This window comes from Temnothorax longispinosus, chromosome 2 (assembly GCF_030848805.1).
Source record: "Temnothorax longispinosus isolate EJ_2023e chromosome 2, Tlon_JGU_v1, whole genome shotgun sequence".
Lineage (NCBI taxonomy): Eukaryota > Metazoa > Arthropoda > Insecta > Hymenoptera > Formicidae > Temnothorax > Temnothorax longispinosus.
Window position 1 is genome coordinate 8,489,422 of NC_092359.1, and position 27,535 is coordinate 8,516,956.

The 27,535-nt window shown below is 37.5% G+C and overlaps 7 protein-coding genes across 12 annotated transcripts; 4 read left to right on the forward strand and 3 right to left on the reverse strand.

Moving 5' to 3' along the window:
* Positions 1 to 36: 36 nt before the first annotated feature.
* Sil1 (Sil1 nucleotide exchange factor) lies at positions 37 to 3,835 on the reverse strand. 2 transcript variants are annotated; one of them, XM_071771400.1, is made up of 4 exons: positions 3,327 to 3,835; positions 2,385 to 2,656; positions 1,876 to 2,141; positions 37 to 1,798 (listed from the first exon to the last, which is right to left on the reverse strand). In XM_071771400.1, exons 1-4 carry the CDS (start codon positions 3,439 to 3,441, stop codon positions 1,051 to 1,053), a joined length of 1,401 nt encoding a protein of 466 aa, XP_071627501.1. In that variant the 5' UTR covers positions 3,442 to 3,835; the 3' UTR covers positions 37 to 1,050. The 2 variants fall into 2 exon arrangements, with proteins under 2 accessions (XP_071627501.1, XP_071627502.1); XM_071771401.1 differs by lacking the exon at positions 3,327 to 3,835 and adding an exon at positions 3,055 to 3,262.
* A 709-nt stretch (positions 3,836 to 4,544) lies between these two features.
* On the forward strand, positions 4,545 to 10,215 carry LOC139808899 (nucleoplasmin-like protein). 2 transcript variants are annotated; one of them, XM_071771413.1, is made up of 5 exons: positions 4,545 to 4,763; positions 5,127 to 5,242; positions 6,665 to 6,878; positions 7,681 to 7,757; positions 8,102 to 8,451. In XM_071771413.1, the coding sequence occupies exons 1-5, from the start codon at positions 4,742 to 4,744 to the stop codon at positions 8,180 to 8,182; spliced, it is 510 nt and encodes a 169-aa protein (XP_071627514.1). In that variant the 5' UTR covers positions 4,545 to 4,741; the 3' UTR covers positions 8,183 to 8,451. The 2 variants fall into 2 exon arrangements, with proteins under 2 accessions (XP_071627514.1, XP_071627513.1); XM_071771412.1 differs by lacking the exon at positions 8,102 to 8,451 and adding an exon at positions 8,863 to 10,215 and having other exon boundaries at positions 4,547 to 4,763.
* A 156-nt stretch (positions 10,216 to 10,371) lies between these two features.
* Positions 10,372 to 13,101, forward strand: LOC139808902 (uncharacterized). Its single transcript, XM_071771416.1, has 5 exons — positions 10,372 to 10,896; positions 11,138 to 11,279; positions 11,550 to 11,953; positions 12,055 to 12,221; positions 12,342 to 13,101. Exons 1-5 carry the CDS (start codon positions 10,789 to 10,791, stop codon positions 12,586 to 12,588), a joined length of 1,068 nt encoding a protein of 355 aa, XP_071627517.1. The 5' UTR covers positions 10,372 to 10,788; the 3' UTR covers positions 12,589 to 13,101.
* A 554-nt stretch (positions 13,102 to 13,655) lies between these two features.
* On the reverse strand, positions 13,656 to 16,323 carry LOC139808888 (tRNA (uracil-5-)-methyltransferase homolog A). The gene is made up of 8 exons (XM_071771390.1): positions 15,615 to 16,323; positions 15,376 to 15,534; positions 15,124 to 15,316; positions 14,920 to 15,047; positions 14,583 to 14,833; positions 14,280 to 14,514; positions 14,026 to 14,218; positions 13,656 to 13,940 (listed from the first exon to the last, which is right to left on the reverse strand). Exons 1-8 carry the CDS (start codon positions 15,930 to 15,932, stop codon positions 13,705 to 13,707), a joined length of 1,713 nt encoding a protein of 570 aa, XP_071627491.1. The 5' UTR covers positions 15,933 to 16,323; the 3' UTR covers positions 13,656 to 13,704.
* Positions 16,324 to 16,568: 245 nt separating this feature from the next.
* On the forward strand, positions 16,569 to 23,078 carry Spd-2 (spindle defective 2). Of its 3 annotated transcripts, none has more exons than XM_071771367.1 (20): positions 16,570 to 16,963; positions 17,203 to 17,327; positions 17,406 to 17,507; positions 17,596 to 17,726; positions 17,794 to 18,113; positions 18,186 to 18,355; positions 18,430 to 18,942; positions 19,115 to 19,351; positions 19,430 to 19,641; positions 19,708 to 19,971; positions 20,047 to 20,152; positions 20,234 to 20,606; positions 20,679 to 20,846; positions 20,918 to 21,131; positions 21,216 to 21,386; positions 21,473 to 21,659; positions 21,740 to 21,938; positions 22,153 to 22,291; positions 22,364 to 22,548; positions 22,638 to 23,078. In XM_071771367.1, exons 1-20 carry the CDS (start codon positions 16,866 to 16,868, stop codon positions 22,969 to 22,971), a joined length of 4,248 nt encoding a protein of 1,415 aa, XP_071627468.1. In that variant the 5' UTR covers positions 16,570 to 16,865; the 3' UTR covers positions 22,972 to 23,078. The 3 variants fall into 3 exon arrangements, with proteins under 3 accessions (XP_071627466.1, XP_071627468.1, XP_071627467.1); XM_071771366.1 differs by having other exon boundaries at positions 16,570 to 16,624; positions 16,704 to 16,963; positions 17,203 to 17,507; XM_071771365.1 differs by having other exon boundaries at positions 16,569 to 16,963; positions 17,203 to 17,507.
* On the reverse strand, positions 23,053 to 24,727 carry LOC139808897 (ERI1 exoribonuclease 3). Of its 2 annotated transcripts, none has more exons than XM_071771409.1 (2): positions 24,710 to 24,727; positions 23,053 to 23,840 (listed from the first exon to the last, which is right to left on the reverse strand). In XM_071771409.1, the coding sequence occupies exon 2, from the start codon at positions 23,812 to 23,814 to the stop codon at positions 23,068 to 23,070; it is 747 nt and encodes a 248-aa protein (XP_071627510.1). In that variant the 5' UTR covers positions 23,815 to 23,840; positions 24,710 to 24,727; the 3' UTR covers positions 23,053 to 23,067. The 2 variants fall into 2 exon arrangements, with proteins under 2 accessions (XP_071627510.1, XP_071627509.1); XM_071771408.1 differs by lacking the exon at positions 24,710 to 24,727 and adding an exon at positions 24,426 to 24,562.
* On the forward strand, positions 24,576 to 26,358 carry Rfc3 (replication factor C subunit RfC3). The gene is made up of 8 exons (XM_071771405.1): positions 24,576 to 24,713; positions 24,776 to 24,840; positions 24,923 to 25,050; positions 25,127 to 25,289; positions 25,358 to 25,517; positions 25,600 to 25,811; positions 25,891 to 25,968; positions 26,038 to 26,358. Exons 1-8 carry the CDS (start codon positions 24,679 to 24,681, stop codon positions 26,178 to 26,180), a joined length of 984 nt encoding a protein of 327 aa, XP_071627506.1. The 5' UTR covers positions 24,576 to 24,678; the 3' UTR covers positions 26,181 to 26,358.
* Positions 26,359 to 27,535: the final 1,177 nt, after the last annotated feature.

Below are 27,535 nucleotides of genomic sequence, written 5' to 3' on the forward strand. Positions count from 1 at the left end.
TGCTACAGGAACTTTCAGACAATAAGATGTGGCGTATAATCGGTACAAAATAATTTATTAATTATTAAATAATTATTCTAAAACAGAAGAAAAACATAACAGTTATTCGTACTTGGTATGTGACAGCCAGATAACTAAAATCTTACATATTATATGTACACGTATATATTTCAGTCGTTTTACTTTCCAAAGTATATTTTTCTTAGTTGTCCCCACATAATTGTGAGGTGTATACATGAAACATTAATTGAGCTGCATGATCAAATCAAATATCAAAAGGTCCCGTCTCTTGAACTTAAAACGAGCTTAATTCGAACGTTTAGTTTAGCTTAATTCGAATTTTTAGCTTGATAGGCCAATATAAAAGATACCCCCCCTCCATACAATAAAAAAATTATTATAACAAGAAAAAAAACTACTGTCATTTAAAAAATGAATTGAAATTTAATTGACATCTAATGACTAGTATCTCATACTTTGGATGCAAGAGACGAGAACCTGCGTGTTCCACTAATCAATGCTGTAAGTATGACGAGCTATTTACAGTAGGGATATAATGAACACGTTTAGAATAACAAAATAGCTCTTTTATGCTTAGATAAACTTTTCTTAAATTGTCTGTAAATTGTAGCTAACCATTCATCCGCAGATAATATTCTCTTTTTCAAGACTATTGTAATTACTATGACGAAAATTAATTTCCTTCTTTTCGCAAAATTTTTTACACTGACTAAAACAAATGCAAATTAAATAAGTCCTATGTTAGAATAGCAAAATATCTTTTTGCTTAGATTTTCCTTAAGATTTGTAAATTGTAGCTAATCATTTATCCGCAGATAATATTCTCTTTTTCAAAACTATTGCAATTACTATGACGATGATTTTCTTCTTTTCACAAACTTTTTACACTGACTAAAACAAATGCAAATTAAATAGTCCTATGTTATTGCACACGATTGCATATTTATTAACGTAAGACTGGAATTTAGTTTATAGTCTTCAATACACTTTCGGATATTTTCAATTATTTTAGACATTAACTCACAATTTTCATAGTTCATCATGAGGTGCTTCAAAAATAGTTAGTTTTAATCTTTCAATCAGTAATATTAAACTCTTTAAAACGTCAGTTTCATCCACAGTGAGTATAATATTAGGATTTTGATAAAAGTGTAAGAGATTATCTATAACAGGTAAGAGCTTAATGTTCTTAAATTCATTTTTACAAACAGGAGCTATCGTGATCATGCTGTCCGAGACTACTTCGAGAAAATCATTATTTTCTATGCTGAATTGGCCAGTTAGCTTTTCTTTGAAACACTTAACCATTAAGTTACTTAAGAGTTTACAATAATCGTGCCTTAGTAATTTTAACTCGAAGTCTGTAATAGCGTACTCCCTCATTTTTTGCTGACGCTGCTCGGCATCGTAGATCTCTTCCAGATTCCGTCTTTCGATCGTTAGATCGTTAATTAATTTCATTGCTTTCATTTGTATCTGTAATTGATCGTCGTATAGAATCTTCCCAAGTAATTGCAAACCACCGTGATCAATCCAAGCTTTCTGAGCAGCAGGGAACTGACGTATTAAGGCACTTAAAGCAAACATACATCTGGATTTTACTTCAATTTTACTATTTGTAGACAATACGTGCAATACTTTTTGAATAAAATCATTTTCTAGTGCCTTAGCTTGCACTTTTGGATTTGATTGGGCAGCTGCTCCTAAAAGGCGTAATGCTTCTGATTTTATTTCATTGTTAGTTCCATTGAGACATGGTGATATAATCTTAGTTAGCCTGCAATAAAAAAAAATTAGTTAAAATATTAATAAACAATTGTGTCTCTAAAAAAAATTGTATCGGTTCGTACTTACCCATCCATGTCCGAGAACATTTTAGCATTATCTATTTGATGAAGAAGGTATTCTAAATTGTTTAAGATATCCAATACCTCTTCAATCTCTATGCTGGTTAACGTACCAGTAGTGATACTATTTTTATAAGATTGAAATTTTTGAAAAAATCTCTTTAATAATTCTGAATCGCTCGTAACGTTGACTTTAAGAGCATTAAGTTGCTCTTTCAAAGTTTCATAAAAACGTTTGAAACGCTTCTCAGTTTTTGGTCGGGTCTCTCCGTCCTAGAGTAAAAAAAGCAGAAGACATAACAGTTAAACTTTTATTTCCAAATATTTAATTAAAAACCTAATGTATATCTTTGATCTAGAATTCAAGATAATGTAATACTTTGGAAGTATATGAATAAGCAAAACTTCAAACACAATTGCAATTCACGTGCAACAACATTTACGTGACAGAATCTGTCCCGTTTTTCGATAATTACAAAACTCAATTCTTAAATGTCACAAAAAACATATAGTTACATTCGTATTTGATGCGGCGTCCGCTTCATCTTGTTTGAGCTTCTTCAAACTCGCTTTCAAATCGTCGATAATCATGTCCGTAACTTTCTTTACTTTCAGCAGATCCGGCTCTTCGTCTTCTATGACCGACTTATCCGGATGTAACGTCAACGACTTGGAATTCGATCGGTTTGCATTTTCATCGTCTTCTTCCGCATCGTCCATCAATTTAGCCTCCGTCACTCCGGTTGCAAAATTATGTCTCACGTGAAGTCCCTTGGGGATGGGGGTTCCTGATAAAATCACATCTTTATTAATGTTATCAGCATATATCAACAATGTTTAATTCGACTTAAATATTTCAACTCTACAGCTAACTTTCACGTTAAGATGCATTTATGCGACAAAATCAGTTTTATTCATTCATATTTTATTAAAAAGCACATCAGTTACATTTCTCATGAATATTGATTACTCATCTAAACAATTTTTGGAGCTTTCTCGAATATTTATGAGTAAATCCTATCAATATTATACATTCCAAAAATTTCAAAAAAAGTTGCAATAAGTTAAAAAAATAAGTTAACAAGTAATTGCAGTATAAGTTAAAAAAAGGACAATTATTCTAGAGAGAGATTTTAATTTCTCGAGACTGCATGTTCTTGAACCACGTAATCCAATCCGAACGTACGTCACTGTCACTGGAGGCGCTCGCGATCTGCAGAGCAATCTGCAAAGCGACCATCGAGAGTTTTTCGCTACTCTTTTTATTTAAAACGACTCCGAGTGAACTCTGAAAACCCCGCGTTACACGAGATCGCGTCCCCGTGTTCGTCGCGAAAGGGTCGCGCGTCACGGCGAATTTGACTGACGTGGTGTCGAAGAGACGGATATCTCGGTCGGCGTGCAAAGTAGTCCCACGATCGGGCACGGCCCCCCGCCCCCGCGTCAGCGGATACTCACCCTTCTTCACCGTCTGCCATTCATGCGTCGCGACGAAGGCGCTCTCGTTTTTTTCGGCGCCGCCGAAAATCGCGAGCGACAGGTAGAGCAGCAGGATGCACGTGTCGACACGCATTTCCGACGGGAGTACGACGTTGTCGGTTGTCGTCACCGAGAGGAAGAAGAGCGGACCGTGTTTTACGACTCGCGATTCTTCACAGGCGGATCGTTTGGAGACGCGCGAAGAATCTCGTCCGTCATCAGCTGGCGCGAGCGCGACGTGAGATCGTCAGCGGGCCGATCGGCATGACATTTAATCGCGGGACTCGCGAACGAACTCCGTTCACGTGTTGCGTCCGCTATCTATTTATTGCGTCTGTGTGCCGCGGACCAATGTGCCGACGGTAGTAGTTGCGCGCGATCGCCACCAGAGTCGACGCCGGCGCCGGCCAATCAAAAGGCGCGACGTTGCCGCGCGTCCGCCGCGCGTTCGAATCCCCTAATTCCTCTATAGCGCGTTCCGAAAGACGAATGATTTTTATCGTGAATAATTTTACAATCAGTAAATTATTAGTTGCTATTACATAGAATTAGAAAGGTGCTCGGAGTATTTTAGCATTATAGCGATTTTATTACGATCAATTGCAAATTTTATATAAAATTCAATTCCTTGAACAATAATAATAATAAGTAAAAGAGTTATGATATACAATCAATTAAAAAGAAAAACAGTCCAGACTGGATCTTGGTAGCCTAATAATAATATTGTGTGAATTTTTCGTATACTAATACCAAAATTCTTTAATACTTTTTAATCTTTCCATGCGATACACGTGGTCAATATGGCGCAGGGCGTTATACTTTTGCATTTTCATCACATGGTTGAACAATGTAAAGCAGCTATTTTGAACAACACAATCGTGTGAGATGAAAATAATAAACGTTAATTTGTCTTCCGACAATGCAAAACCGAGAGATCGAGCTATATGTACATAACGTAAACTATAGGACTTTCAGTACTGGCAGTGCACGCCGGAACGCAGCCATTGTCGAAAAATCGAGAAACGACGGGAATCTCTGGAGAAATTTTCGGGAATTCGGAGTACCTCGCTCGGTCGCTTTTGGCGGTGGCGGCGACGCGGCAACGCCGCGCGGCCGCGCTCGACCAATCGGCGCGCGGAACGTAGTCCGGGCGCGCGCGCGAGGCCCAGCACTAGGGCGAAACTCATTTACTACGCGCAGTACGCGCTCGTTCCGGCCGCGGCGTTCCCTCGCGCAGTAACACACTAACCGTTGCGCGCGCGGCGTCACTCGCTCACTCATACTCCATCACCGCGCACGGCACGCACACGTCCGCCGCCGCAACCGCCGTCCCCTACACGGGCAAACTCACGCATTCACGCTGACGAGAATCCGCTGATAGCAGACCGATCGCCATGGCAGAGGAGTATCTGTACGGTAAATATCGTCGGCCAGGGTGCCGCGGTCGCCGTGGCTCCGCTATTTCGCGACGCACGCGGTTACTTACGCGCCGTCGGCCATTTGAGCGACCGAGGGGGTGCATCGGCCGTGGACGCCGGCTGGGCCTTTCGGCCATTGCGGCCGCCGGACCACCGTTGCGTGCCCGGAACCGGCGTGCACGGGTATATTAACGCGCGGGTGATACGCCGCGCGTAATCTCGTGCAACCGACGGGGCACGCGTACGCGTCGCCGGCCGGCGCCGCCGCCGTCGCCGCTGCTCCTCTCTTTTTCTCTCTCTCCCTCCCCCTCTCGTCCACCCGCCCCCGCGATTACTCGACTCACGACTTCTCTGTGTCCAGGAATCACCCTCGAGGGATCGAACGCGACCGAGGTATGGGACCCGGAGCACAAGAACGACGACTCGGACGGCACGGCCCAGCACATCGGCGCCGATCAGAAGCTCATTATAAAAATGGTGAGTGCCCACGTTCCGGCGTGGCGTGTCGCCGTTGCCCCCGGCGCGTCCGGGAGTCCCTTCCCCGCCCGATACGTCGTCTCCGCGAGGCATCCCTGTGGCATCGAGGCGCTTCCCTCGCCCGGGGGCGGTGCGGCGGACGAACATCTCCGTTTCAACGCGCTCGTCGGCTATACAGCGATGCACGATGTCTAGTTTCGTGTGCCGCGTCATTCGGAGATACCTCTCGATTTCTTTCTTTATAGTGCTAATCGCCACCGCCGTTGCCGTGGAACGTTTCGCGCGCGAAACTTCAATCGCCCAAACTCCGCGCGCGATCTCGCTCGATTCTCCGTCTTCTCCGATCGGAGGGACTCGGGATAATCCAGGATGACAGTCGGCCACGTTGTCCGCTTTTTTTTTCTTTCGGGATCGCGAACGTTCCTCCACGCTCCAAGCCGTTCAATGATCGCGATTCCTCTTCGAGGAGGAGCGGGACGAGGCACCTATTTGCCAAGTCCCGCTCGTGGCGTCGCGACTACGATTGATTCGTCTTTTCCGTTATAAATTGCGAAACGTCTCCGACGAACACGACGGGGGAAAGTTTGATGCTTGGCGCCATTTTTTCACAACGGCGTCGCCCTCCCGCTCCCCCCACCTCGTTTCAGATAGGGCTCTATTATGTCGCGGGATGATTATAACGGAAATTTCGTGGCCGAGTCGATTTGAATGGGCAATGGACGATTCGTGCGATTTATCATATAAGCTCCCCCCGTGGGCCGCGACACGCGGATTAGATTGATCGAATTTTTGCGGCATGCCGGTTTCCGGGTTGCAGTGCACGTTACGAAGTAAATGATGAGCATTAAGATGCTGATATGCGGGAAGTTTTGTAAGAATGTGTGGAGCACATTGAATTCTATTCCATTATTTTTTATTTTCAACATTATTTAACTAAATTTATGAAGAAAAAGAGAATATTTTATTACCGCACGTATCTTTTATTACGATTCTCGTTATAGTTGACAATAAACTTAAAAGTCGTAAAGATATTGTAAATTTATCTTTTTTCTGCTTATTCTTTTTTATACGAATGTGATTATTTATGTGTATATATTTATTTCTTTTGGGGACGAACTACTTTCTAACCTAAAAAGATCAAAATTGATCAAAGAATTTTTATATAGCATATAAAGCAAAAATATTTGAGGTGAAATTCACTTGGTAGAGAGCAAAATTATAAGAAATTTATATATATAATTTCCTTGGTCTTTTTTGTTTATAAGAATTATTCGCTACTATCATAGTTCAAATTTTGGATGACTTGAATTTCTGTAGATCCAAGAATGTCCAAAATAATTTTTATTAATATTCAACGTTTTTTATATAATTATATATAATTTTTTGCATAATATTTATTATAACGTTTTATAATGTTTTCAGGCTCTTTTAGGACCAGAGGCGAAACCTGGCGAGCTCAATGTCTTACAGGTTGAGGCGATGGGATTAAAAGGACCCATCAAAACTCCAATTGCCTTGCTGGAGATGGGAAAAACGGCACAGATCATTCTTGATCTCAGTTTCCCAGATCCCCCAGTCACGTTCACCTTGGTGAAGGGCAGTGGACCTGTTCATATAGTAGGACACAATCTTCTTGGTACGTAACCTCTACATAAATGTATTTAATTTGTTTTCTTGAGATTAAGTTCATGTTTCGAATACTTTGTTGCTGTTATATACACAAGAAATATTTTCCTCCCATAAATTCTTAGTTTTATATATCCAAAATGACAATTATGAGAATTGAACCCGGATCTTTCGCTTGATAGCTACTAGAGCAAGTTATTCTAGTATGAGCAGCTATAGGTACATCACATATACGAACTTAACTAATCTTAAAAATTTATATTATTGCTAAACTTTAACATGTATTTCTTAAATTATTGTGTGTGATGGAAAGTTAATATTTTTAATTTTGTTAATATTTATATTCATAAAAGTATATCAAATAAAGGCGATAAAATTGAAATTGGGCGCCTTCTTAAGAAAATATTGAGAAAAAGATTATGAGAATAGATTTCGTTTTTATATTTAAAATATATGTCATGTATGATATGTGCTATCTTATTTTGCATTATACACACGAATATTTTGAAGATGAAATATGAAATAAATTTTTTTTACAGTATACATGTATGTGTATATAAAAATGTTTACAAGTTTTTAATTTTATAGTGACAAATTTATGTGTATTTAATTTAATTTAAATTACATAATTTTATTATTATAAAATAATTTTTTGTATATTACGAGATAAATTTTGATTAACAATACATGAAATGTATAATAAAATATTTAATTGTTCCATTTTGACTCATTATTTATTTCTAACTGACACACAGCATTATCTTATCTTTTTGGAATACTAGAAAAGTACATGGATTTTTTGCTTCTCATAGGTGCCCACATTGAAGAATTCGAGGATATGGATGATGAAATGGAGGAAGAGAACATCGACGACGAGGACGATGAGAAGGTATGAGTTATGACACGTTATATATAATATATATAATATATTGTGAAAAATAATTCAAAATATATATTCTATACCTAACAAATTTTTATCGTAATAAATTTAGCAGACTAGTGTAATAAATAGTACGAGTAATTTAAATCATTAATGTTAACTTACATAGAATGCGTCTTTAAAAACATAAATCTTTCGAATACACAATGTTGTGATATAATTTAAATTATAAGTTATAATTTACTGTAGAAAATTTGCTAATGCACTTTACGATATTTTGAGTTTATCTTTATTTTTTATGTTGCTAGAAAATGAACATATCAAATTATATATATTATAAATATCCATTTCAGGCACCGCGAAAGAAACGAAAGCTTTTATCAGGAGATAAAAAAAACGGCGTTGAATATGAATACAGTCGTGAATGTAGATAAATAGAATATTAAGATAAAACAGAACACTGCGCTCTGTAGTCAGTGTGTCTTAAAAATATTACAATATCCGATTATCGCATTAAGAAACATTTTTTATTTTACTTGAAACCTTATGACTTTACGATCTTTAAGATGTCTTTGCAGAATTATAATTTAAGGAAGGGAAAAGATGAAGATGAACCATTTACGAAAAGTCATGAATGTATTTCTTGTGTTCTCATTCATGTTTCATGTTTTATTTTTGTAAAATAAATCTCATTTTGCAAAGAGTTGCTTTTATTCCTTACTAATCACGCTTCCTTTTTGTCCATTTTTGCAAAGTTACGCATTTGAATTATAATTGTTTATTTGATCCTAGAAAATCAAGTACACACATTATCTCGTGTATTAATATTTGTATTGATAAATGTACAATATATTTAAAAAAATCAAAATTATCAAGATAAATATACAAGCTAGCACAAATTGATTTTAGAATTTTAATTTGATTACGAAATATGACATTACGAAACGTGATGGAATATCATATTCTTTTCCTTAGAATTTTCTCTAAACAAAAAGACATAAATTATATATAAAGCCTCCCTATATTTATCTCTTTTATGAAGTATTATTAAATATGGACGAACTATCAATGCTTGTAGAATTAATTGCATGATTACATTTTATATTTCTTGTAGGATCCTGAAGATGAAGATGAAGAGGATGATGAACCTAAGAAGAAGAATGCTAAATTAGCAGCTGCAGCTAAATACAAAAATCAGGCTAACAAGAACAAGAAAAAATAAATACGAGCCTTAACATTATGGAAATAAAACAAACTTTTAAGTTAAGATATTATACATAAGTCCATCATTATCATCCGCGTTTGTGCGAATCTAGTATCATTTCATCAGATTATCACACGACAAAATGGTTGCCTTCCACTTTTCTAAAAACACAACTGGACCAAAATATTAAGAAGACAATTATTATGTATAATTTTGAAGTAATTTTGGATTATTTCGTTAATGTGCTCGTTGCTGTACTTTAAAAAAAATTTTTTATGGTTTAGCTAATATTTTTATACTTCTTTCCAAAGTTTATTACAATACTTATTACGAAGTTTATTACGATATTATCTCGGTTATACAGAGACATGTATTTGTATAACATACCTCTCTGGTGTGTACTCAAATATTTTTCCAAGATAATGTATATTTAGTAACATAGGATTTAATATGAAAGAAAGACTAGTATTTTTATGGCAAGATTTTTACAAATATAATTTTTCTTCAAAAAGTGATCTATTATTATATTCAAGTACTAGCCTGACTTCAGACAAAATTGAATATTTTTTCTCTTGATGAGATTTTATACCATTGATAAGAGAAGAAGATTATCTTAGAATGGAAATACCTTTTTCTTCTTTACTAGACAACTTCTTGAAATATGATACAAATATATGTAATTTCAGCATAACAGAGCAGTATATTCAATAATTTCTGGCCCAGTTGTTGTTATTGTAAAATTTGTGGAAAGCACGAATGGATCCACATTGAGATATTTTGTACTTTTGGTTTTTTCTGATATCGTATTCATATCGACGCGACTTTTTCAGAGATGCAAAAATATATTCTAATGTAACCATTTAAACATGATTTTTTGGAAATAGTTCTCGTGTATGGAATTGTGAAACTGAGACTCCACAATATAATTTATTATTTTCGTGTGTACAAGATGGGGAAAGGATTATTAGTCATTCAAAAATCCTAATTCTAAAATTTTACTTACGTCTCTAAAGATATCAGCATTTAAAAAAAAAAAGGAAATATACACGTCATCTCAACATTCATTCCATTTGATGAAAGGTAATAGAAACGGGAGTTACAGGTGTACTGGGGTAAAGAAACTGCTCTTACATCAGTGTCATGTGCTATTAAAGCATATGTGATGCATGTATAAAAAACGTACGTGCGATTGATAAGTAGTCTGTACACCTATTTTGTACATATACGATACAATAAAAAATTTCACAACTTTTAAAATCCGTATTGCTTGAGTAAATATTTATTTGAGTGTATCCTATCACATATCGTAGCAAAGAATATTTTCTAATCTATTTGTAATCTGTAATATACGTGTATATACTATTTTTAAAAACAATTTTTTTTATTTTGAAGCGGAAAATGCTTTGTTTTATTATTTGCGATAAGCTTATTTAAAATTTATAAATACGATAAGTACTTGCAATTACGTTCGACACATTTTGACATTTCTAACGCTTTTCACTTATCTCTAGTCTAACTTATTCATGTCATTAATTATATGTATTTGACAGGTAACTTTTGCATATAGGTTATTTATATAGAATTAATGTGTAACATGTCTCAAGTTCTCCTTCGTTTTATACATAAAGGAAGAACATAATTATTTAGGCAATCCAATTTAAAATAGTTTTACATATATTCAGAGGCACTTTCAAAAATTTGAATATTAATTCTGAATCCTGAATATTAAAGTTAAGCATGAAGTGTGCGATATGATATAACCAATGAAATAATATAACAAATAGAAAATTATATCTAAAGAGGTATTACGGATTGGCGTGAGTTAAATATCGTGATATGCAGAATGTTAATTTAAATAAATGTTCTACTAATGTAGAAAAACAAGTTTCCTATGACACTGCAGAATACAACATAGTCGATCATGAAATAGTAACTTCACCGCAAGTACGTTAGTAATAATGTTAGTATTTTACTCGATTAGCATTAATTAATTATTTACAAATTATGAGACAACCTCAAATGTCTACTCACTCATAATATAAAACATATAAATGAATAACTTGCCAAAAAATTATTTTGTACTTTTCAAATATTTACTACTGTGTTAAATATACTTCCTGCATATTATTACTTTTTATAACTTTGACATTGTCAATAATTGTGATTTTTAATCGTATGTATCCAGATAGCAAAATTGAATGAAGCTATATCAAACTTAAAAGATGCTCTAAGGATAAGAGATGTACAACTAGAAAATTCGCATCGAGAGAAAAGTAGATTACTGGCAGAGTTAAAGAAACAACAAAGATGCAATAGAAATCTTAAACGTAAGACTTAATCATTATAAGTAATTTTTGAAGTATACACATATATGAAAATATAAGACATTGTCAGACTTTCATTTCTAATCGAGTCATGTTATATAGTATACTCATATTATATATATAATATAAATAAAATATTATTTTGCACATCCAAATTTGCTCATAAAATCAGGATTTTACCAGGAAATAGCTTTAGAGATTCCAAAACAAGCTAATTTGAGCTAATTCAACAGACACGAATAAAACAGTATATATTAATTTTTTTTATTGTAGAACAGTTAGATGGCGAGAGAGATTTCCACCAAAGGGAAAAAGATCATTTCATTGAAGAAATGCAACGGTACAGAGGCAGGCATACCAGCAACACGTCAAAGTTTCAGCAACAACGGCATAAGGAGCTCGAAGAAGCCCAAGATTCCTTGGAAAGAGAAAACAAGCAGCTCAGAGTGGAGTTGTCAGATAAAAACGAAGTTACGTATAATTTATGTGTGAAGTTCCTTCGTATGAAGCATGCCAAAGACACATTAAGATATAAATTGGATCAGTTGCTGCACGAGCATTTGCTAGTGATGGCGGAGATGATGGAGAAATTAGACGAGGCGAGAAAGGAACTTAATTTAATTGTGTCAGAAAAATTTCAGGAACCGTTGCCCCTTAATAAAGCTAAATTTTTACAAGTAAACGATAATATATACGTCTCTTTATCCTTTTTGTCTAAACCTTTCGAATTAGACCGTATATATATTATATAATATATATATCATATGAATTTTGTTAGGTTGTACAAAGAAATAACAGATTGACGTATGAAAATGCAACATTAAAGGTACAGGTTCATCAACTTACGCAGAACATAGAGAAATTGAAAAGTCACATGCAAAGGCCGAAAAAGATTAATGTAGACGCTAAAATTATTGAGAAATTAGCAGCGCAAAGCAGTACAAGGTACTCTGTGCGTGAGAAAAACAAAACCATATCAAACTTTTATTGTAGCATATATCATCAATATTAAATCAAATCTATATCTAACATTGTTGATTCAAAAATAACTATTTACACTTTTAGATCAACTCTAGATAAAGCAGGAAAAGTCGCTTTGCTTTCTAAGCTAGCTCAACCTGTTGATCATACTGAATATGCAGAGGCGATCTCGCGAGTGAATTCTGAGAGCCCAGACGACTGTGTGTTTAATGATGCCAGAGGTGTTAAAAGCAGAGATGATAAACATTTTAAAGAATTTCACGCAGAACGCGCTCAAAGTGCGCCAGGAATTGTAGAAACGTCAGTTTCTCGATGGAATAGAAATAGATAATTCTTCGAAATAGACAACGTGTGTGCTTGTATAAATATATTCATATTTCTTTCGCGCATCTTCAATAAATCTATTGAATCGACGCGCAAGAGATACGTTGTAATAAAATCGCCTCCGCTTGTTAAGGATCGCCAATATCAAACATTTCTTTATATAATGTCGAAAGACAAGGAAACAAGCCCCAATTTAAACCAAAACATTTAATATAATTAAAGTGATTAATATACCGAATGATTAAAATATTGTTATTGCATACTTTCGTATGGTATCGAAATCCGCCTTTATCATCTTTGTTTCCTTGTCTTTTGATTACACGTTTTGGAGCCTGATATATGTTTTTATTTTTCATATCTTCCATTAATGTCACGCATTGATGCGAGATTCATCTACGGGACGAGAATCTTCTTATATCAGCAATGTCGAACATTAATAGGTCGATTGAAATCTAAACATTTTAAGATTTTTCTTCTGCTTTTCTTCTTCACCGGATCGTCATCCTCGCTTTTCTGTATACCAAGCGGCGCCGATTTCAATGCGTATTTTGTGCCACCTTGGTTCTGCGCCGAGATCATCGAGACTTGTATTAATTTTCTACAAACCAACCAAAACAAGAATCTCAAAGAGCAAGTGGCATTATTTATTCCACTGTGTTGCCATCGTTGGATTATTCTCTTCGCCTATTTACCCATGGTTTATATTATTAACTCAATTATAAAAGCTATCGTGGAAACGATTGGTGGCCAACGCTATTTCATATAAGCAGATTCGCTTTTTTTCTCCTCTCCAATAAAAGATATCGACTAAATGCATTAGTGACGTCAATCCAAGGATGAATTCGTGGACGTTCAACTATCGGACCGTGTGGCGGCAATTAAAGCAATAAAAAAAGAAGTAATAATCATAAATTATTAATGACTTTAGAGAAACATAACATGAAACATAATTCTTTTTTTTCACAAATGTAAGACTGTTAAAACTTGCCAGCAATTTTTTATTCATGTCCAAAAAACTCTAATATATACGTATATATTATGCTAAAACATACATACGACGGAAGAATATGTAAATACGTTTGAACGTTCTTTATTCCGTATTTTCTTGGATGGTACATTCGTTTCATTTCATCGTCTTCGATAGCCTTTCAAGGCACAATATCAATTCGCAATGTTTAGTATGGGGAAACATGTCAACCGCAATGGCTTTTACCGGTACCAATGGATCACCGAGATATTGCTTGGAACTAGGTCGTGCTAAGTCAATTAAATTTCTCATGGCAGCACGAGGGTCACAGGATATGTACACCAGTCTGTTCAACTTTTTTGACTTACGCAGTGTCAATAAAGCCTTTTGATCTAGAATAAGTTAACATACAGGTAAGTTAACATTTCTTTATAATATCGACATCGTAAATGTTACTTATATGTGATGACAACTTACGTAAACCAGCTCGTGGGGGATCCACAATGGCAGTGATATTGGATTTCGTTGCCCTGTGAATGACTGGCAACAAAATGTCCTCCGCCTTTCCGACAAAAAACTCGCAATTGGTAATATCGTTCTTGATAGCGTTTTCCTTGGCGTCCTTTATAGCGTCGGGAATAATTTCCACTCCTAATACTTCACCGCAATGCTGCAACAGTGAACTACCTACAGTGGTACATCCTTGGAAATTTTATAATAATTGATCGTACCTTTGAAAAGCAGAGACCTATGGTTCCAGTACCGCAACACACGTCAAGTAGCGCCGTATCCATCGTGGGTTCGGCAAGATCAATCGCCGCCTTGTACAAAACTTCCGCTCCCAATGTATTGACTTGGAAAAATGCTTGAGGCGAAACTCGGAACTTCATTCCGAGTAACGTTTCTTCTATATATTCTGTTCCGCTAACATGATATAAGGAGTCACTACTTTCACCGCCTATACTTCTGCAAAATTAAATTATGCAAATAAAAAAAAATACATGTACATGGCTACTTCCGCATAATATACTTACTTCTTATCTATTGTTTGAAAATACAACGAAGTGACATGAGCGTCGGCACCTTTCCCGGTTTCGAAAAATATTCTCAGCTGTGATTTTAATTCCTCTAATTCGTCGCTACTTAGATCCTGAGGGTGTATTCCTACTATCAACATCAGATGGCTGGCACGAGTGGTTCGAGCGGTAACTTGTCTCCAGTATCCACTATGATCGACCGGATTGAAAGGCTCCAAGTTTGACTCGCGTATAAATGTTTCTAGTATCTGAAATATGTAAACGCGCAAATTTTAGTTCCCAAGTCCGTCTCCATCGGTCTCGTCTAAAAAAAAAATCAACAATTGAAATTAACCTTTACAGCAATTTTCATATTTTCCGGAATGTGACAAAGATCGTCGATAGGTCCGACTGCTGTAGAACCCGAAGCATAAGTTGACAATCTAAACCCAATCATAATTTTGCTCTGTTCACTGTCTTTACCTGCATCATAAAAAAAAAGAAAAATTTAAACTTGGCAAAATTTTGTATATCCTCGTATAAATCTAGAAATAATCACCAACTGTGAATTCGCATTTATTTCTATACGCCTCGGTAACATCCGCCGAAAGTATATTCTCCAGTTTGCACGGCAATCCATCGTACAATTTCTTTTGCGAATATATCCACTCTGACAGACCTTTGCTTTCTACGAGCATTTGCTGGCCGATTTTCATCAGGATAGATCTCATCTCCTTCTGCTTGAGTTCCAGCTAAAAATATACAGCGTAGGTTTGATACTTTCCAACGAGAGCGTAATAAAATCCCTTACTTGATCCGGATACGGCATGTTCCACAAAGGGGTAGTAATAAATTTGATTCTATCAGTGGGGGAGCAGTTTGGATCCTCGGCGTCAGTTTTCAGACGCTTGTTGCTGGACTCTTCCTCTAGTTTTCTCTTCACAAAGGGATCCGGAGCTGGCTTGGCTGCCTAAAGGGAAAGCACGGATTAAAACGACATACATTTAATGTCTGCCGAGAAAGCAGCATTAACGAAAGGCTGGAGAATACCTGCGCCGTGAGTTTACTGTTCTTCCACAAAATCCCATTTATAGTGGTTATCGCTCGTTGACGACACTCCTCGTTTCTGAAGCATACGTACAGCCAGCTGCTGCCTTTCCTGGGCGGCTTTACCTTGCACGATTGCAAGTCCAGCTTTTCGTTCACGAGCTTCTTGAATTCACCAATTCCGTAATACTTCGGCAAACCGCGCACCTCTATCTTGTACTTCTCAGAAGTGAAATCATCTCTCTCGAGATACGCATATGGATTTTTCTCGTTCTCCGCGACGCTGGTCGCTAACGTTTCCGTAGCGTTTGTGTCAGACATTGCGTCAATTTCTTAAAATTATTCGCAACTTTTAATTCGTTAAAATTTCGTCTCTGTCTCACAAGACACTTATCTCGAGATAAATTGTGCTGCTGGACTCGTCTAAGCTTCCTTATCTTCCGTGTATTTTTACACTTCACTCTAAGCGTAATATAAGCATAAAACACCGAGCGTGTTTAATTTAATCCTAATTAAATGCTTGGCTGTTAGCCAATTAAACAGTTGCGATAAAAACGAAAAATAACAATATTGATCAGGAAGCACATGTCACTGCTCCAAGCAACTTGGAGCAGGTTAGGATACATGTTTACATGCACGGTACTCCCCCACTTCTGCACTTTTTTCACATCTTCCCTCTTTCTTCAATATCTAATAACTATACATTTATCTCTCATTTCAAGCGCGGAAGGTGTAACATAACGTAGCTACTTACAAGGAGCAAACCTATGCTTTACGTTTTGTTCTTTTACAACTTTTTGTAACCTTTCATCTCTTTTCTCCTTTTCTCTCCAACAGCTGTAATATATATCTGTCTCATTTTAAGCTGCACCCAGTGCGTGCAGTTCAGAAAGTTCTTCAAAAGAAGAACAAACCTTCTGTTTTACCGCCGAATTCCCGCGACGACGTTCGCCAGCAGATGGCGAGTTGACAGAAGGCGTCGGCGGGATGATAAACTACGTCGCGGCCTTCAAGTCCGTGTCCAATCGTCGGTGACCTCCGAGACTTTTCAAATTTGAACTGTAAAATCGATCGACTGTTATTGTTTAAAAGGGCCGGAGTGGGATTGCGGCTGATCGGTCCCGTCACGCGGTCCGCGGGGAACTCGCGCAGTTGCGGAACAATGAAGGGTCGCTGACTCGTCCTTCCCACTTCCCACGAATTGTGCACGTTGGATCGCCGTTCGCCTCGCGATCGGGGACAAAGGAGCCTGCGATGTTCACGCCGATCAAGCCCAAGGATTACGGCGTGGACGACACGGTGCTGAACACGCCGCAGCCGCAGGCGTCGTCAACCGTTCGCAGAAAAAGCACGTACGTTCCTCCTCTCAGGCGGTCTGTCAAAAGAAAAAGTCCCACCTTCGCGAATCAACAGGCGTCAGGGCCTTTCCCTTTTGAGCGTCGATCTTCGCGAACCGGTTCTCGTCCTTGCTCGTTCCACCGATTATTCGCCTCCTTGTCTAACATTCTCGTCCTTGGAGAATCACGTGGACCGTAGTTGATTTTAGATAGAATATTTACGGGGATGGTTCTCGAAGATATTTTGCTTCCAGGATGGAGAGCAGATTCGGCGACAGGCGGCATTCAAGTGAGGCGAAGGACAAGCAGGATTTACCAAATGAGAATGACTCGCAGAAAGATGATAGGTCCTCGTTAGGTCTTCTTGACAATATGTCGGGTACGTATGACCAACCAAGATCCTTCAGATTAACGCAGCAGTATTATCAGCATTGCATTAACATGATATCGATGACAGGTCTCACAAGCATAAGTGCGGAGGAGGACAATTTAGAGCTTGAGTATGCCAGGAGGCTTCTTCGGAAGTGTAGCGAAACAAAGAATTCTTCTTTAACCACAGGTAAATAGAGAAAAAAAAGATGTATAGCAAGGATACGTAAGCACATAAATGATTGCATGAAGGTAATTGTGGTGAACAATTGTTTTAGACACAAACAAAGAAAACAATGCCAATGTGCAAAATATAACTGGCAACTTCACTTTACCAATTAGGACTTATATATCTGAGTTGGACAAGGAATGTATGCATCACTCAACAAATAAAGTTAGCACGGCTAGTGTAGGTATCTATGATTTACGAATCTGATTTTTCGAAACCAGAATATTTGAGAAAAAGTAAATTTCAGGTTAATTTTGAACCTAACGAAATCACAGCACGTTCGTCTGGCATCAGCAGCAGTGCTGACGGACTTCCTTCAGTGAACAGATCTTTTAATGGCATTGGCTTAAACGAAAACGATATAGCGCAAATTAATAACGAGTTGATGGCAGAAATGAATAAGGAAGAATTTCTATCTGGCTCAAAAATGGCCGAACAGTTGTCGATTGATGAGGCTCGCTGGCTGCAAGATCGCACGTATTGTATGCCAGTCACGAATCCAGAAAAACAAACAACAGATTTTGGCTCTCTGTCTGGTATTATTGGAGACCTAGAACTATCGGTGCAGTATGTATATTTTTGTGTGTATATGCGTATGTTGTATAGCATACATGTAATGAGGTAATGTCTGAATTACAGGTCTTGTGCCGGACGAAAGGTATCGGTAGGCCAATACTTTGAACGAAAGTCTGATAATATAGGAATATTAGGAAGTAATAAAGTAAGACCGAGTTTTGGTCTTGTCTCGGAAACTCCTGTAAGAACGGGCAAATTACCAGCATTAGTTGAGTCGCCTATCATTGCAGATGGTAATTACACAATTTTAAATTAAATTTTTAATTAAATTAAATTAAATCTTTGTGTACAAGAGACTATATTGTAGCAACAGCGTTGTCGACGGAACTGACGGAGAAAGAGAATGTGCTTATTCCTAATGCAACAAGAGACGTAGACGAAAATAGTGTCATAAGTTTAAGCACTATTGTTAATACTTTACAAGATGTTAATAGCGAGACGCCACGACGATTGATTGATCAGCTTTTAATGGCACAAAAAAAGAAGAAAAGTTCAATAATACAAGACAATGCGAGAAAAGAAACTTATAATTTGCCTTCCAATGAAAAATCCGTCCTAGCGATGTCCACTACATGCCATTTGCCTATTTCTAACAAATTTGATAACATCAATATAAAAAATGTTTTAGCTAAATTATCACTAGATAGTAAAAAAAGTGAGATTGCAAATGAAATTGTTGATACAAAGCAGGAGCGTATGAGAGTTCCTTCAAGTAAAAATGGGAAGGATGTTAAATCTTTCACAAATGTATCTAAAAAGAAAATATTAAAGGAGGAAGCATGTAGTAAAAATGTGATATCTTCATTTAATCAAGATTTAGGTATGTATTAAGACCTCTGTGAAACATTTAATATATTTGGTATTTTTTTAAATTGATTTTATTGCACGATATTTCAATTTCAATGTATTTATGATACATCTAACATTGATATATTCAATTTTAATATTTAAAAGGTTAGATTAAAATTTTAATATATAATTTTAACAAATAGGTGTGTCGTCAACATCAGATCTTACGTTTTCTTTACGAAATCCCACATTACCATTCAGTGACAAATTGACTGCATCCAACATATCATTTAAAATGAACAAAATGAATTATAATGAAGAAAGCTACAGTGATTTAAATATACAAAGTAAAGATGGGATAAGAAAAAAGGATATTTCTAATAATATGATAAGTTCATCGCTCTCAATAAACACGAATACGGAAATACAGTCTGATTCAAGTAATATAATTTATTTAATTATTAATTTATTCTTTCTGTGATAGATATAACAATGTTTTTTTTTCCTTAATTTTTCAGAGAATGTTGTTCTTGGCAAGAATACAGAAAAATTATGTAATTGCATTGTTGGCGTGACGAATGAAATTAATGTTGAACTTGTAAACAATGGAGATAGATGGATTACATATATCATTAAACTAATTGAAGTGGTAGGAGATACGCAAAGTATTGAATTAAATATACCTTCGGAAGATGATTTAATAAACCCTAATGGATGCCAATCAACAAAGGTATAATTCGGTAATCAGCTAAAAATGAATCTTATTTGTATCGATAATCTGGACTATTTCTTTCAGATTGAAGTGAAAGTAACAAAAATGTGCAAACCAATATTTATAATATTAAATATACATTTATCAGACATGGTAGCAAAATCAAAATGGTCTATGAAACACATGGTGTGCGTTAATCCGGAACAACTTGAACTTGACATCATATGTCCTACTGACAAACAGGAATTAGATTTTCAATATATTGCAGAGGAAACAACAAAAATTTTACCTATAACTCTTCATAACAAAAGCAACGTTGATGTGCCTGTGAAGCTCTCTATGCTACTTGTGAGATATGAATCTACTAAAGTATAATTAAATTAATGTACTGAAAATTATTTAATATGCTTTTAATTATCGTAGGATGCATCAAAAATATTCAGTATTAATGAACCAACGCACCTAGTACTTAAACCACTTGAGAAATTTACCACTAATATAAGTTGTAAAAAATCGCGATCTACATCAGGTAAAAATCTCTTTCACATTGGATGTACTCTTTATATACATACGTTTTTTCTGTTGGAGATAAGAAAATTTTGTTGAATAGATTCTCCGCAGAGACAGCCACAACATTGGAAGAGTAAATTGATTGTATATGTACAATACAAGGATGACACAGTATTACTCAGGAAAGAAGTGCCTCTTTACGCACAAATAGGTATTTGTAAAATCCAAATTATCGACACAGAAATACCTATAGTTGTTCCAAGACAGCAAGGCAAATTGGTGAATATCCTTAACTCGGGAAATGTGGCGACCCACGTGTCCGCTACTATCGTATCAATAGAGGGGAATCCAAACACGACGCAAGATTTTTCTATAAAGCCAGATAATATATTCTTGCAAACTGGAGAGAAAAGTTCATTCTTAATTGTATATAAGCCACAATTTTTAGATGCAAATTGTACAGATGATGAAAGGTGATGATCAATTTGTAATTAGAAATTGATTTACCTATCGCATTATTTAGTTATTTATGGTTATTTCTTCAGATATGCAAAGATTAAGTTGGTTGCCGGGAACAATGTTTACCACTACATCATAAGTACCGAACAAAGATCATTAGAGTCAGAAAAAGAAAATTATCTGCGTTGCCATACGCCTAATAATGTTGTATCTCTAAGCCCAGCAACGTCACCTCAAAGTATAACTTCTAATAGGTAAGTTTATAAGTTTATACGCATGTAATGACCACTACTACAATAATAAGCAATAATCTCTTTATGTATAGATCTGGACCTTTCGATAGAAATTCACCAATCAGTACGGTATCCAGTATAGCTGTAGCAGGAAATATAATTCCAATCAGAGCTACACATGCTGAGCTAGCGTGGAATAGCGTAAAAACGGGTAAAAGCGAAATGAAGGAGTTTACAATTCGAAATACGAGCAATAACAAGATTAAAATTCAAATAGATATATGTGACGATAGTAAGAGTTTTAAGGTATTGTGTAATGTGTATATATATATATCGTGTTACCTAAAAAGGAGTTTATGAAACTTATACTAATAAACATCTACATTATAGTTTCTCGGAGATAAACAGACTATCAATACAAGCATGGTACTGGCAATGCAACGGCAAGAAATCAAGACACTCGCAGTTGTGTTCAGTCCGTATTGCGTAGGCCCAGTAGTTGGAAAAATTACTATCAAGCATTATACAAGAGAAAGTAATGATTCTCAACAGTACAAAAAAGTGCGTATATTTAATGCCCCTTCTAAATATTTTAACTTACTTTTTAACTAATTTGGAGAGGGAATATTTACGATTTAATTTGACAGATACCTTTGTACGGATACGGTGGCTGCAGCAAAGTCAAAATCGCGGGTACATTTAAAGATGCGAGTGGAAAAATGTGGTTGTCGCTTGGGAATTTGAACTCCGAAACTACAACTTTGAGTGCAAATATCAGATTGGATAACAGTGGCGACTTACGTTCATTCGCCAAGATCACAGTTATACCGAAAGGTTTAAACTAACTCCTCTATTCTCTTTATATATCATATATTTTACATGAATTGTAAAGAAAACGCATTCACATATTTCAGTTATTTGTTCAACAATGAACTCTAGTTGGTACGTTAATCCAAAAGAAGTGATTCTTGATTCTAAAGAATCTCAGCAAATAGCGATACAATTTCATCCGAAGAAAGAAGACTTCGCGTTATTGCAACGTTCGGAAGTGTCGCACGTCGCAACGATAAATGTTACCTATGGTGATGAACCGACCCGCTGGCGAATACGCAGGTAAGAGATACACTAAATACTGGCTGCGTTCGAAAACCTTTACTCGGGTGCACACTGCGTCATTCTGTCTTTGTTATTTACTAAAAGTTGAACAAGGATTTAGAATAGAACGACGCTGGTGTGCACCCGAGTGAAGTTTTCGAACGCAACCACTGAAACAGATATTTATTGGCGTTAATTTTCGTCGTTGGCAAATGTATATCTTTTTTCTCAGATTGTATAACAAAATAAAAGAATCGGGTGAATCAACGAGGAATGAAAATGAGGCGTTCAAGAATATTGTGCATCCTATATGTAAAACTTTTCCCGGGGAACAACTAAATCCTGCTATAGCGTCAATTCGAGATTCTATCGTAAGTATACATACAATTATTTATCCTCATTACCGTTTACGTAATAATAACAACGCGTATTTAATTAAATAGCAAAATCTAAGCGATCTATGCACCGGAGTTCATCAATCCGAGATAATGCTCACGGTGGAATCGTGCGCGGATGATACTTTATTTGCTGTACATTATGACACTGATGAATCAGAGATGTATCAGTCTTTAATAAGCGACACCACTCATATGGATGAAGCGGGTGGAACAAGTTACTTCGCCTCTCAGTAAGAGACTTTTTTTATTCATTCGTATCTCTGTATATTTCTTCTAATATATACATATCTCTTATGACTTATAATATTTTGTTGCGCAGAACTACGACAGAACATGAAACTCAACGTCCTGAATTGCAAGGAGATCAATTCACTGTAACTCCGTCTACCATCATTCTTAATCCTCCGATACAGAATGAAGCAACCGTAACCATTTTTAGTTTTTTCAAAACGGCCGAGACATTCCAGACCAGTCTGTCAAATTCAGATTACCTCAGCGTCGTTCCTGCGGAAGGAATACTCCCCGGCAAGAAAAGCTTTCCTTTAAAAATACAATGTTCGCAGAGAATAGAACGTAATATGCAGGCTATACTTGAGGTTTATACAGAGAACAATAAACAGGATGTATTGATCAAAGTCGTCGTGAGGCGATAACGATGGAAATCTGCGACAATCGGAATATTTATTTATATAATTATTGTAATTGAAAAGTTTTATAAAAGTGATATTTTATTAATGCAAGACTAATTTTTAACAAACTATCACGTGTTTTTTTTTCGCTACACTCCTCGCTACTCCAGTATGTTCGTAACTACTTGAATTTATCGCAGAGGTTGTTAACGACGAGGTAATCTTAAATTGCGTGTTGTATCTCTCTTTTAAAGCTAGTATTATCGAAACCATATTTTTCACGTCGTCGATGCCCGAATGTAGACGTCCCTTCAGCGGAAGGTTTAATCGCACGAGCATGTCCCTCAAGCCCTTCGGATAATACCCGACGGATTCGCAGAACGTGTACTTCAGGTCTATCCACTGCTTGAACTGATCCGGTAAAGCAATGCCATCCAAGTCGCACTGACTCGGCAGCATGGTTTTCAAGTCCCAATTGCCGCAAGTTACGAACGAGCTTCTTTCAGATTCATCCAAGTATCCTCCCTTGGTCAACCACTCGCAGAACCTCGGGAACACATCCGCGAAGTAAGGCTGATCGTCCACCGTCTCCTGCATGATCCCGGTCAATTCGGTGCAGAACGGTGTGAGGGTGGGATGGACTCTGGGTCTCACGTACGTATGAAACATGTCCTTCAGCTGCCAGTCGTGGGTGGACAGCACCGCGCACGGTATCTCGATTATCTCCTGCGGCTTGAGCACCTCGTGTCTCTCGCAGGTGGCCTCGAAGTCCATCACCAGTAGGTAATCAAATTTCTGTGCCACCTCGCGAGAACGATTGATCGTCGTTCTGGGATACCTTCGGAGAACTCGGTGAGCCATACTCATCTCCCATACGAGCGGATCGCGTTTTCCTGCGTGATTACCAAACAAAATAAAACGTTTTAGGTCAAGTCGCTTGGATTAACCCGTCCCTTATTTACTCAGTTTTTCAGTGACCTCGGTACTTTGTCTGTTCAATCGATTGTGACCGAGTTTACCGCGAGATTAAATTTCGTGCAAAGTACGCCGTATTTATTTATTACAACGTAAAGGTTGTTATTCAGGGTACATCACTATCAAAAGAACAAAACTGTGAAACGGACATTCAAGTGGCTTGATCCTTAACTGTGGATATATGCTTTTATTGCACACTGTGGATAGAGAAGTCCTTACTTTTGCATATGAAAAAAAGGAAATACAAATAATCGCTCTCCGCTCTGTGAGTTTTATTATTTAAATATTTAAAAGAAAAAACTTGATTATGTACACAATTAATGCTGGAAGATATAAGAAAATATAGAATAAAGAGCGATTATTTTTATTTCTCTACGTAGGATCAAGTTTTATTTAAAAGCAAATAAAGTCTGATTCTGTGCAAGAAAGTGGCAAGATTCCCACATCCAGTTGAAGGTTAGAATTCTCGCAGTTTGGAAACAAATACTTTCCACCGACGTTACCTAACAATCGATTTTCGTGAATGTAATTCTGTTGAGAGAAGATCAAATTTGCGCACGAATGCAAGTAGACGTGTGTCGGACCGATTTCACGTTTTCGGAGCACATGGCAAAGTGTTGGTCGCGCAACTCCACGGAGCTGTCATCGCCACCATGGCGAAACCGGCGAAACGCGCGGCAAGGACATAACCTTCAAATCGTTCAAACGATTCCGTTCGTGGCATTATTGTGAGCCGGCTGGATTTCATAACACACAATGACGTCCAGCAACGAACAACAGAATTTACCATGGTGAGTACGAAACGCTCAAGGCGTCAACGAGCACCGACTATAAGAACCTTCTTATATTTCAGGGTCGAGAAGTATCGTCCCAAGAGTCTGGACGAGCTTATTTCCCACGAGACTATAATAAAGACGAGTAAGTAAACAACTCGAGTAAACAAACATGCTGACGCGCGCGTTTTATTATACGATAATAAGGCAGGAACTGCTCGTTACAGTAAACAAGTACATTGATGAGAATCAACTGCCGCATCTCCTCCTGTACGGGCCACCTGGGACGGGAAAGACCAGCACTATCCTGGCGTGTGCTCGTAAACTCTATACTCCAGCTCAATTCAATTCAATGGTTTGTGTACCTGTCGCTGAAATAATTTCACATCTCTTTGCCGGTGGCTCGTTGTTTTAATCGTCACCGTGTTTAGGTGCTGGAATTGAATGCTTCCGATGACAGAGGCATAGGTATAGTGCGCGGCCAGATCCTGAGTTTTGCCAGCACGGGTACTATGTACAGATCTGCGTTCAAATTAATTATCCTAGACGAAGCCGACGCGATGACGAATGACGCTCAGAATGCACTTAGGAGAAGTAAGCGTTATCCCGATATTTGTGTGCGTCATAAGATATTTATATCTCTATCAAGGTATTATTTTCAGTTATCGAGAAATACACGGATAACGTACGTTTCTGCATTATATGCAACTATCTCAACAAGATTATCCCAGCTTTGCAGTCTCGCTGCACCAGGTTTAGGTTCCTGCCTCTTGCGGCGGAGCAGATAATGCCAAGATTGAATCACGTTATTGAAGCGGAAAAGTGAGTGAAGTTCTTAATCATGTGTGTAATTCTCTATTCTCTCGTTTGTCTCGAGGTCCTCGACTAATGAAAAATTTTGCAGCTTAAAAGTTACGGAGGACGGGAAGGAAGCATTAATGACGTTAAGTGGCGGTGATATGAGGAAAGTGATAAGCGTACTTCAAAGTACATGGTTTGCTTACGGTGCGGTGAACAAAGAGAACGTATATAATTGTGTTGGGCATCCGTTACCAGCTGACATAAATAATATTGTAAACTGGTTGCTAAATGAATCTTACGACACATGCTACACGAGTATCCTTTTACAATATATAATAAAGATTTCAGCTCTCTATATCCGAATTATGTAATCCTTAATATGTATATTACGCAGAGATTCAAAAGTTGAAGTTAGACAAAGGACTGGCGCTGCAAGATATATTGACAGAGATCCACTCGTGTATAGTTAAAAGTACGTATTGTGTTTTAGGTACATGCATACGAAATATTTGTCATTATTACTAATAAGCATGTTTTTCAGTTGATTTTCCCGATCCGTTATTTATCGATGTACTGTGCAAAATGGCAGACATAGAAAAAAGACTGGCTTCTGGATGTCGCGACGCCATTCAAGTAAATTCTCTTATATCTGCATTCTACAAGCTTCGCAATATCGAAACGTGATATCGTCCGTCACGCGAGATAATTTAAAGACATTCTATTTTGTAAGTCTAAAAATATCATATTCTTTTTCAAGATAAAAACTATTGATTGTCATATATTATATACACAACATGGTAACACATAAACATGTGGATAATAAGGATATTTTTGCTATCTTGAAAAAACAATAAATAAATTTTTACAGCATCTCCCGTGAAAGATACCAATCCTTATTTTTCTAGAAATATCTTATGAGTATACAGAAATCGCGTACATATAATAAAAAACGTAATAAAATTGTCAGCACAATGGAGCCGATCAGATATTTACACACGATCGATCTGTAACTCCGTTCCCCGCAACAATTTTTCCACCCGAAAATAATAGAACTATAAAAGCAATGTGTATATTTTAGATATATAAGTTACAATACGAGATCGCTATCGTCGCTCGGTTCCTCCGCTTAATTGCATTCTGGCGTGCGTCTTATCGGCGACACACAAAAATCTAAAAATAGCCCGTCAAAGCGTAAGTCGCGAATCAGTCGAGTCACCATCGATTCCTCATGTCATAAATTACAGCCCCCGCCCTGCTCGCCCGGCCGCCGCCGCCTCTCTTCCTGCCCTCTGCCCTTCGGGATCGTGATGATCTCCTTACGTGCGCGGAAAAGTGCAAACTTCATTCAGGAGATGATAACTTTCACGAGCAGACAGCAAACACGGACCAGGGGTGCCGAGGGAAAACTCCGCGGCGCCGGGCTACAAGCCTGCAATCAGTGTATTCCGTACTCTTGATCTTGCACAAGGCGGGAGCGCGGACCCCGACAGTAGCCCGGCAAATGCCGTCCAATCAGCACGCGATCGTTCGAGCCGTTCGAGCATCACGTCGACCGGGGAACCACATCGAAACTTCGGGCATGCGAGCGCCTCGTGCAAAGACCCCCGTCGTACAAATTTAAGGCTGGCCTGACGTAAACGTTACTCCTCGCGTTGCGCGTGGAAACCGCACGACGACAAACCGCACGTAACGAAAAATATCCACGAGGTGGCTCGATTTAACATCGGAAAGTTTTCGCGAAAAACTTGGAAATCGTTCACCGAAAGAATCCAAATTACGAACTTGCGAAATTGTGTTGGCAATTTTTTGAAATAAAGATCGTAATCGCGTAACGTACAGCGCCGCTTCTATTGCCCCCCCGATCTTTATGTTAATTATTTGCTGTGGTTTCCAATTTTCCACCGCTTCGAAAAGCGGTCGTTGTTTTCTGATATGAAATATTTGACGCGAGAGCTTCGTTCGACGCGCTACTATACGGGCGTCTGCAGATTGTGTAAAAGATAGATGCGCGCTAATAGGGGACGAGAGAGGGTCCACGA

Bases quoted from the DNA above. Each gene is read 5' to 3' on its own strand.
- Sil1 (XM_071771400.1), bottom strand. From the start codon at position 3,441: ATGCGTGTCGACACGTGCATCCTGCTGCTCTACCTGTCGCTCGCGATT. The intron at 2,657-3,326 runs GTGAGTATCCGC...TGATTTTATCAG, and splicing joins ATGGCAGACGGTGAAGAAGG to GAACCCCCATCCCCAAGGGA. The intron at 1,799-1,875 runs GTAAGTACGAAC...TTTTTATTGCAG, and splicing joins ATGTTCTCGGACATGGATGG to GCTAACTAAGATTATATCAC.
- LOC139808899 (XM_071771412.1), top strand. From the start codon at position 4,742: ATGGCAGAGGAGTATCTGTACG. The intron at 4,764-5,126 runs GTAAATATCGTC...CTCTGTGTCCAG, and splicing joins GGCAGAGGAGTATCTGTACG to GAATCACCCTCGAGGGATCG. The intron at 7,758-8,862 runs GTATGAGTTATG...TATTTCTTGTAG, and splicing joins ACGACGAGGACGATGAGAAG to GATCCTGAAGATGAAGATGA.
- LOC139808902 (XM_071771416.1), top strand. From the start codon at position 10,789: ATGCAGAATGTTAATTTAAATAAATGTTCTACTAATGTAGAAAAACAA. The intron at 10,897-11,137 runs GTACGTTAGTAA...GTATGTATCCAG, and splicing joins AAATAGTAACTTCACCGCAA to ATAGCAAAATTGAATGAAGC. The intron at 12,222-12,341 runs GTACTCTGTGCG...TTACACTTTTAG, and splicing joins GCAGCGCAAAGCAGTACAAG to ATCAACTCTAGATAAAGCAG.
- LOC139808888 (XM_071771390.1), bottom strand. From the start codon at position 15,932: ATGTCTGACACAAACGCTACGGAAACGTTAGCGACCAGCGTCGCGGAG. The intron at 15,317-15,375 runs GTAAGGGATTTT...GTATATTTTTAG, and splicing joins ACATGCCGTATCCGGATCAA to CTGGAACTCAAGCAGAAGGA. The intron at 14,515-14,582 runs GTAAGTATATTA...TTAATTTTGCAG, and splicing joins TTTCAAACAATAGATAAGAA to AAGTATAGGCGGTGAAAGTA.
- Spd-2 (XM_071771365.1), top strand. From the start codon at position 16,866: ATGTTCACGCCGATCAAGCCCAAGGATTACGGCGTGGACGACACGGTG. The intron at 20,847-20,917 runs GTAAGTTTATAA...CTTTATGTATAG, and splicing joins CAAAGTATAACTTCTAATAG to ATCTGGACCTTTCGATAGAA. The intron at 22,549-22,637 runs GTAAGAGACTTT...TTTGTTGCGCAG, and splicing joins ACAAGTTACTTCGCCTCTCA to AACTACGACAGAACATGAAA.
- LOC139808897 (XM_071771409.1), bottom strand. From the start codon at position 23,814: ATGAGTATGGCTCACCGAGTTCTCCGAAGGTATCCCAGAACGACGATC.
- Rfc3 (XM_071771405.1), top strand. From the start codon at position 24,679: ATGACGTCCAGCAACGAACAACAGAATTTACCATG. The intron at 24,714-24,775 runs GTGAGTACGAAA...CTTATATTTCAG, and splicing joins GAACAACAGAATTTACCATG to GGTCGAGAAGTATCGTCCCA. The intron at 25,290-25,357 runs GTAAGCGTTATC...TATTATTTTCAG, and splicing joins TCAGAATGCACTTAGGAGAA to TTATCGAGAAATACACGGAT.